This window comes from Phaethon aethereus (genome assembly GCF_964289735.1).
Source record: "Phaethon aethereus genome assembly, chromosome: 1".
NCBI lineage: Eukaryota > Metazoa > Chordata > Aves > Phaethontiformes > Phaethontidae > Phaethon > Phaethon aethereus.
In genome coordinates this window covers 96299449-96308974 of record NC_138575.1, presented here as the reverse complement: position 1 = coordinate 96308974, position 9526 = coordinate 96299449, and the positions used below count along the sequence as shown (strand labels likewise).

Genomic DNA, 9526 nt, shown 5'->3' with positions numbered 1-9526 from the left:
AATATGATTTCTCTAGCACTTAGTATACAAGTGCTATTAAAAACACAACAAAAAAACCTCTGCAATGTTGACATGTTTTTATTTAGCCCTCTAAATAAAAAGTTTTCCTGTAGAATTGTCCTTGTCCAGAACTTTTCTGTATGGCTGTTTAAATAAAACCAGTCTTGCCATAGCTATGAAATCCAGGTATCCAGGCAAATGTTCCACATACTTGGGAATGAAACTTGATTCTTGGGGTTTGGGTTTTTAAACTCTTATATAACCCACTATATGATAGTGAACAAAATACTTTTGTTTCATAGAAACAACTAACATTTGCCTACACCAAGCAAATGGTCTATTTACAGATACATTAGGACTGCCTGACTGACAGTGAGTGTGAGTTGCGGAACTCCAAGAAACATGGAGCTTAAAATGGCGACACTCTCTGCTGAATCGCCTTCCCTTTTAGGATACGTCTTATCTGGAGAAAACGAAAAAGACAAAAACATTAGTATTCATCATCTTAAAGTGAGTTAATCTAAAAAAACCTAGACCCAGTTCTGCATTCCTCATTTATCTGAGCCTAGGTTCTGAGTTCAGTTACACCAGAATTGATCCAATTTTACAGTATTTGAGCCAATGAAAGGTAACAGAATTACTCAGTTGCTTAAATTATCAGCTCCTTATGTTGAGACACCTTTTTCATCATGTATTTGTATAGCTCCTAGGAAAAAGGGGTTTTCTTCATCTGTTATTCACGCCTAAGAAATGCCATTATTAATTATGACAAGAGCAACAAAAGCATGATCTCAGGCCATACTGAGATGAACAAGAGAATGGATATTACCTCCAGTATATTGCAAGGTTACAAAGAAAAAAAACCTATCTTGACAGGAAAAAGCTTTTGAGAGGGGAAAAAAATAAAAGCTAGAAGTGAAACCTCTCATTTCAGGTCTTTGTATATTCTGCCTGATCCTGACATTAAAACCAAAGATCCCTGAATAAAATGGCATTTGCTAAATCTTTTCCTTAAAAGCTGCAACTCAAAACCCAAAAGAAATTTCTGGAAAGGAATAAGGCTTTTGTGTAAATGAGTACAGATGGGAGCAGAAGAGAGAGTTGGTTTTTTTACCTGTTCTCCTACAAGGCCATCGGGAACCAGGTGAACTGGCTGCTCATTCTCCAAGTTTCTGGCACTTGGATCAGCTCCCTTTCGCATTAGCAGGCGCACAGCATCCAGCTGACTCACCCGATACTGGAGGCTGGCAGCCACGTGGAGTGCCGTGTTGCCATTGTAAGCCTGGAGAAGACGACAAAGTACTCCATGAAGAAAAGGCAGGGGCATGAGTCTCAGGACACTTGCGGTGCCACACATGTGCACATCTCAGGTTGTATCTGCATTCCAGAAAAATCGCCATACCTTTGCATTAACAAAAGAGAGACAGTTGGGCAGCTCCAAAAAGAGACGGATGAGCTCCAGGTTTGCTTCTTCTGCTGCCAAATGTAAAGCTGAGCGACCACTTTTGCGATCCTATCAGAAAAAAAGAAACCGTTAGTCTTCCCTGCAGGTGCTTCACCTTTCCAGGGTGAACATGCAGACAAACAACACAGAAAGCAGAGTAAATGCAGAATGTTGAACAAACATATTTGCACTACAATTCACTGAAGGTCAATCTGAATATATATTTTAATATGAATATCTAAAACAATGGACCAGATCTCATTTGGCAGTAAGCTTACGTAGCCAAAATATCAGATGTTATACCTGATGTTATATATAATGGTCCAGCCCAGCGCAGACCTAAACTGGACAGCTAAGCAGTTTTTTTTAATTAAAATTTACAGTTCAAGAACAAGGTATCATCAGCACCCTATTACTTCAGATACCTCAGAGTGCTCTAAACATATTCTTACTTTTAAGACACAACCAACTGCAGCCAGCATAGCATCATTCTTAATCCAGAAATTAGACTGTCACCTCCCTCTTTCCCCAGGGTTCATTTGCATTGATAATACCTTGCTCTGAATAAATGCAACATTCTCATTCCACTTGGGTGAATTAAGCTGTAGGGAAGCTTTCAAATTAGCCTACTTCCCTTGTAATAAAGCTGAAATGTGGCGTAGAAGAAAGGGACACTTTCTGTTTCCACATTCTCTGGATCTGGTACTTCAGACAAAGGCATTTTACTTACTTTCGCTTCAACAGAAGCTCCCATTTGTATCAGAGTCTTGATGGTTTCTACCAGGCTCTTGTTTCTCAGCAGAAGCTCCTGGACCTCAGGGGAATGAGGTGGACGACTGTTTTGCAGTTCATGCAGCACAGCATTATGAGCCAGAACAGCACAGTGCAATGCTGTCAAACCTTAACATTAAAAAAAAAAACACCATCACCATTAATGAACAAATGCAATACGGAAGTATTAATTGGCTGCTTCTTTCGAAGGATGGATAAAGGTGCTTCTACCCCCGTCAAGCCCAGGGACGGTTCCACATTTGTAAGTGCCAGTGACTGCTCCTGAGTGGCTGTAATATGGATATGGAAAGGAGGTTCAATTAAAACAGCTCTCTGGTGCCAGAGATTCCAGCTTCTGTATCCACTGACATATCACTGGCACTTAAATGTTTTAAACAATAGTCAATTACTACCTACACTCCCCATGCCAAACACTGCAATCACATGCAAGAGGAAAGAGGTCCTGACAGGCACAGGCTAACCATGTTTTTATCTGACAGATATGCCAATTGTAACGTAATTTCAATTGTAATTGTAAATTTCAACCTGGCAAAGATATGCTCCATTTTATTGCTTCTCAACCCAGGATAACATTCACGTGAGCAGCTATAAAACATTATAACATCCAGTAACTCTGTAAATTAAAAACTCTTAACTACTCACCATCATAGTTTGTTGCCTCAAGGTCCACATACTGATTGCTTCCCATGGCTCCCTTTTGGATTGCCTACAAAAGTGGGAACAGGTATGCATTTAGGTCTTATCCAAACCACATATTGTTTCCTCAAACTTGTATACAGTTTTAATGCATCAAAGTTGCAATAACTAATGGCATTAAGAGGAGACTTTGTTGTTGTTTTTGTAGACTAGAGGATTCCACCAAATTACTCTAAAACATTGGTGAGAAACCTAATACCTAATGTGAAATTCAGTCTCACTTTAAGCCATGGCTGTAGAGCCCCGAGACATATCCACAAGGCTACACAGAGAGAAAGATAAAGGGAGGAGTGGTGTTTTCAGAGTCTCCCAAGACAACTAAAACAAAGTATAAGTGTTAACGGCCAGGGCAGAGCTACGCCTGCCTCGTTCTTACCTGAAGGACCTGGGCATGCCCCTTCTCAGCGCAAACATGCAACGGCGTTCTACCCCAGCAGTCTGTGGTGTTGACTTGAGCCCCCAAGCTAACCAAGTCCTGCACAATGAGATGCTGATTGGCAGCCACAGCAACCTGGAAAGCACTCTGCAAACATCGAGAATAAAATTTAAACCATTAGTCATCTGATCTCCAGCAGGAAAGAGCAACTAAAAACAACTTAAAAGCCTAGCTACCTGGTATTATTTAAGCAGCGATTATGAATACCAGGAAGCCAGGACAAATGAAGCAGAGCACATAGTTTTACCAGCTCAAGGTGATCCCAAGAAGTATTAATAGCTCAAGGTTAATATTAGTATGCAGGCTAAATCTCGGGGTTAATATTAAATAAGCATTCCACCACATCTTCCTCAAGGTTCAGACATGCAGGAGCACTCAGGTACGCAAAGCAGGTGCAAAGATTTTGAGAACCTCACCTGGCCATTGTGTTCTTTAATATCCAGCATGTGCAGGGCAGCCATCTTCCTTGCAAGAACGTAAGAGAGCGCTCGTCGGCCCTGGGCAACGGCAATGTGAAGGAAGCTGCAGGAAAGAGGTTAAACAGTGTTACACCACCATACAAACTGGGGCTCAAGTCACTACAGAGATCCAAACATAGTTATGCTGCCAGGTTCAGACCTCCCTCTGGATGACTACAACAGGAACACAGGTACCTTCTTCACAAGGCAGTTTAAAGCATCTAAGCTAGAATCTTATTCTCCCCATTTACTAGATAAAGTCTAACAATAAGCAGCTGAAATTAGACAATACAAACACCTTCTCTATTTGGTGTGCTGCAACTCTGTGCATCACAGCCCAACAGCAAAACCACATGTTCCACATGATTAGCGAAACTGCTGCACTTGTGACACAAACACTGCTAATGAACTGCTTCCATTACAACCCCATGGTCCACCGAAACCCAAACAGAAACATTCCCCAACCTTCCACATCACAAACACTGAGATAAAAAGCACTCACGTGTCTCCATCCGAGTCTTTTGCAAGGAACTGGTCTTGAGAGATGTTAGCCAGTTTGTTTTCTTCCTGTTCCACTTGCCATTGAAAGAATGACTTGCCCAGCTGCGTTGTACTTCTGGCAACGTTTTGGTCAGGTAGAGACACATTCAAAGTCGCCAAAGAGACACTGCGCTCCAGACTACCACAGACATTATTGGAAAGCAAGCTGAAGTTTGGAGCATGGGGGCCAACATCAGCCTGTGGGTGGGCACCGCTCAGAGGCTGGAGGGGAGCAGAGATGCCCTCTGAGCTTTCAGAGTCATTCAAGAGGGAGGAGAAGCTCTGCAACGGGCAGTACTGCAGTTCGTGGCTCTCGAAGGTATTCTGCTGGTAGCCAGGAGACTGGTCATTGGCCGCAAATGGTCTGTACTCCAGGGAGCCGTCTGAAGGATAACTCTGTGACAAATCCTGGTTCTGGGATGGAGGGAACTGGTAATGCTGTGGCGGATCAAGCATATGCTGGGAGGTGTGATCTTGGAAGGCTTGGTACTTCTGGGATGGGGAGAAAGCCTGCGTTCCCGGGCTGTTCTGGTACTGCTCACTGGGCGAGCTGTGACTGGAGGCTGTGTGCAACCAGCTAACCTGCACCGTGCTTAGAGAAACAGGGCTCGACTCGTTCTTGATGTTTATGATGTTCTGAAGTAGGTCAGAATTGCTGTCATGCTTCGGGTCGTTTTTATGCGTCTCCTCCATGTTATCCATAGAAGTTGGTGTCTGGGGTGGTGTCTGTCAGGGAAAAAAAAAAAAAAGAAAAATCAAAAGATGACCCAGAAAGTTAAGAGGTTATTACAGTATCTGGCAGTTTCTGATTACACAAATCAAACTGAAAAATAAAGGCGTGGAAAAAACGACTTACCAGGAGGTGTGGGTGAACATTAGCTTGGCGTTTGAAAGAAGGTCCATCTGAAAGGAGCTCAGGAGCCTTTCGTTTGCCACTGTGACCTAGTATGCTCTTCAGCTCTGCTGAAAAGAAAATGAACTTAGAATCCATTTGCAGGTTACTCTTACAATCAACTTTTAAAATCTTATTGCAGGGTATTTAAAGAAAGGTGTTCTTACCTGTGTACTGCTCGTAGTTCACCAATCCTCCTTGTACCTTTTGAGAAAAATCCAATTATTCCATTAGTATAATGTTATTTCAGGAAAAAAAAGAAAACAAACAAAAAAAAAACCAAGAAGAAAGAAGCAGAGACTTTCTTCTATAAACACAGAGTATACCTTAGAATAATTCTAGTACATGATTGCCTAACCCTAATTTAATTGCTTTTAATTAAGGTTAGAAAATGGAAAGACTTTTGTGGAACTTAAATGAAAACCACCATTTTTCTTAAGGCTTTTTAAGCTATTTGTTACAATACCACAAAACTCAAGAAAATCTAGAGAAAGACACTGTTCCTTACTGAGGTTTGAGGATTTTTTTTTTAAACATAAATAAGCCAGCCAATTTTACACTTCTTCAATGCCGCGAACTTTTCCATGCAAAAATTATCCTGTGACAACACTTACCTAGGAAGCTCGCAAACACACGCTCAGAAAGACTATTCTAAAAAAAAAAACCTGCTTTAATCTTCCAGAATTTTTAATATTTCTGTTTCTGTATTTTCAGACTGGAAGAATCTGCCTTTATACTGCGTGCTCCGCACGGAGGAGCACAATTGCATGACAAACTATTCTCTTCTAAGAAGATTCCCCAACTCTTACAATGGATGACCTCATTCGAGTTAACAGGGAGTTTCTGCGGTTTCATAACACAAAAATACCTTTATCCAAACTCTGTTTAGAAAATAAAGCTTAGTAAGAACATTTTTAAGTCTTCTCCTGCAGTAAACCTTCTCACTAATTTCCTCCCAGCTCGGTTCATTCCACTACGTATTGAAAAGGAAAAACTCTGACTCCCTCCACATCAGATAGCGCTAGAAACGAGCTTGCTGCTTTATCACACGCCTTTTTCTTTTTACCAACCCCAGTAACCATTAAAAGCAATTATGTCAGTGCCGAAGAATGCTGGCTACCTTGCCTTCCTCCGTGGCGGGACCCGAGGACATCTGCTTGCTGCTCCTGAAGTGCAGCAGGAGCTCCTTCACCGAGTTCTTCACACGGACCCCCTGGAAAGGTCCTCTGTGCTGCTTCCCCCCCGCCATGTGGTGCTCAACTGCTGAGACACGAAAACAAAACCTTAAGTTAAGCCACTGACCCCGTTCTCACATTAAAAAAAAAAAAAAAAAGAGAAAAAAAGAAAAGAAAACCGGCAACGCTTGTGGAAAGCCACCTAAATCTCCGACTTCGCAGAGAAGAGCCCAGGCGACGCTCCCCGCCCCGCCGCAGCCCCTCCGCCATCTCGCAGGCGTGCGGCCCCCGCCGCTGCCTCCTCACCCGGGCAGCCCCCGCCCGCTGCCGCAGGGTGGAATCACCCGGCGCCAGGCACGCTGAGCCAGCGGAACCCTCCCGCTTTTCACCGCTTCGGGGGTTTTTGAACCCAAAAGGGTCCGCCACCGGCTTGGCGGCGGCTCGCCCGGCGCGGGCGGAGCGGGAACCGCGGCTTCGCGCCCTCCCCCGCCGCCTCCCGCCGCCGCTCCCCCGGGCGCAGGGGGCCGGGACCGCCGCCGGCGCACGCCGTACCTTGCAGCGCGGGGCGGGCGCCGCCCCGGGTGTCCCTCCGGCCGCCGCCGCGGCTGCTCACCGAGAGGTCCGAGTCGGAGCCCGGCGAGCCCGGGGCGGAGTGCGCCGGCGAGCAGCTGCCCTCGCTGGAGTGGGGCGAGGCCCCGTAGAAGTAGGCGAGGTTGATGGGGCTGCTGAGGGCGCCGCCGTCGCCGCCATCGGGCGCCGCGTCCCGGCTGCTCTCCACGATCATGGCGGTGCCGCGGGGCGACGGGCGGCGGCGGAGCGCGGCGGGCGGCGGAGCGGGCGCGGGCACGGCCAGGGCTGGGCGGGCGGCGCGGCTGCGAGTGGGGGGCGGCGACCCTGGCGGCGGCGGTTATAGCGGCTCCGCCCCCCCGTGGGGGAGGCACCGGGACGAGGCGGGGCCGCGCTTCCCGTAAGGGCGGTGGGAGGTGGCCGCGCCAGGGGCGGGGCGGGAAGAGGGGGCGGAGGAGAGGGGCGGGGCGGACCTCGAGCCCCGCCTCTCCAGGGGATTCGGGAGCGGGGCAGAGGGAAGCGGGGGGCCGGCTGCATCGCCCCGCTCCGCCAGCCCGGGCACCGGGCAGCGCCGGCGTGGTCACGGTGGAGGTGATGGGGGATGGATTGATGCTGGGGTTGGGGATGATGGGGTTGGGGATGACGGGGATGGGGTGGGATGAGGATGATGGGGATGAGGTGGGATCGGATGCCACCTTGCACCCTCTTCTCCAAGTCTGCCCCGGGAGGCCTCCCGCAGCTTTTGCAGCCCCTGCTCTCAACGCATGAAACCCCAATGTTCCACCCTCTTCTGCAGCGGCAGAGATGGAAACCATGAGCATCGCCCTCGGCCCTCCGCTACCCCTGATGCAGTCACACGTACCCCTCGCCCCAAGTGCGATGGCGCGGGAGCGCTCGCCTATTCCTGCCAAGCTTCAGCTCCGGAGACACAGGCTTGGGAGTACGGGGATTTTTTGGCCGTGTGTGTCAAGTGGGCAGCATCCAGAGAGAAGGGGAACGTGAGCAGTTACAGCAGAGATGAGTCATCTCTTCCCTTCTGTTATCGGAGTGTATAGTAGGCACGGGGCAGACACAGAACTTATTTTGGGTTTAGATCGCCCCATCCTGCGGTGGCAAAGCCTCTCGGTCCAGGCCGGCAGGGAGACACGGGTAAGGAATACAACGCCAAAACAAAAAGCGGGAGAAACCACATGCCTGCGATTACTGTTAGCAACACTACAGAGTTATTACCAATATTCACAGGGGAGACTTCTCAGATTTCTACATGTCAAACAAATATTTCTTTCTTTGTTTCCACTGAGGTCACCATCTTCTAAAATACGAGCGTGCGTTTTTGTCCACGTGAGCTTGCGATTAGGATGCTTTTAGCACCGTGGCTGTCCCAAAAAATATGTAGTGAAACAACACAGTATTTCTAAAATATACTATGCAAATTGGAGGTCTATAATCTAGATTATTATACATGTTTTAATTGTATTAAAAAGCATGGGACAGGTGCAACATGAAATTATATTAATCAGCCCATGAGGAGGCAGGAGGGAATTACCTTATACTATTCAAATATTTCTTCCGCTGCCAGGTGAAGGAAAGGTTTCACTGGGAATTAGCCAGGCAGTTCTCTATTCCAAAGACTGTTGTTTTATGACATAGATTGAATTTATGCAGTCACAGTAAAATTTGCAAATGTAACCCATAAAATGAAATCAGACGCCAAGCAGCACCAGAAATAGCATCGTCTAATAAAGGTAAAAATTGCTTGCTCCTTAATCAGCAGCTATCTCCCAAGCACGTGTTCTCACTGATTTCAATGAACCTCTTTATGAAGGTGAGGATTTGTGAAATCAGGCCGTGTGTTTTAAACACGTGAGGAGATGGTTCTCTGTTGTCCTTCAAGCCTTAGATCTCAGTTACAATACCTCAGGCTTAGGTAGAGGCTTTAAGCATTTCCCTGTTGAAAAGCACTTGCTGCTCAGAGATCTTTTAGCCCCCGAATGCTCTTTGCATGCTCAGTGGCTGATGGGAGGCTCCGCAACCCAGCTTTATGAAAGCAGATCCAACCGATCAACCTTTGCATTCGCATTCCTGCCAGGTAGCCAGGAAAGCGAGTCATTTTAATCTAGCCAGGAGGGTCTCCAACTACAGCAGCAAATGGATCTTGTCTTTTAACATGCAACTGGTAACATGAATCTGAGAACTCTATAATGCAGAAAATCAGATTTGCCACCATAGTTGTCTGCTATTCCCTTAAAAATGTCAAGATTAAGAGTAGATTTCAAACCAAAAGTGGATTTCTCTCATTGTAGTCGTACTGTGTCATGGAAGGTCCCTAAACCACACACAGGCAAGGACAGACAGCGCCTTGATCCTTGCTATTCAGTAATTATTTTGGAATGGACTTAATTGAAAATTAGTCTCTGCGTATGAATGAAAACTATTCTATGAAACAATTTAATGAGGTTTTTGTCTTGAAGAGGGTGTGGAATTTCTTTTCTCTTCTATTCCAAAGTTTCTCCTCTACTGAAGGCT

General features: G+C 46.3%; 1 protein-coding gene across 1 annotated transcript; it reads right to left on the bottom strand.

Annotated features, from left to right (window-relative positions):
- Positions 1-409: 409 nt before the first annotated feature.
- Positions 410-6801, bottom strand: NFKBIZ (NFKB inhibitor zeta; the record flags this gene model as incomplete). Its single annotated transcript, XM_082014315.1, has 11 exons — positions 6379-6801; positions 5426-5462; positions 5223-5329; positions 4329-5092; positions 3785-3890; positions 3309-3455; positions 2879-2942; positions 2175-2344; positions 1403-1513; positions 1115-1282; positions 410-463 (listed from the first exon to the last, which is right to left on the bottom strand). Exons 1-11 carry the CDS (start codon positions 6505-6507, stop codon positions 410-412), a joined length of 1857 nt encoding a protein of 618 aa, XP_081870441.1. The 5' UTR covers positions 6508-6801.
- Between the last annotated feature and the right edge of the window lie 2725 nt (positions 6802-9526).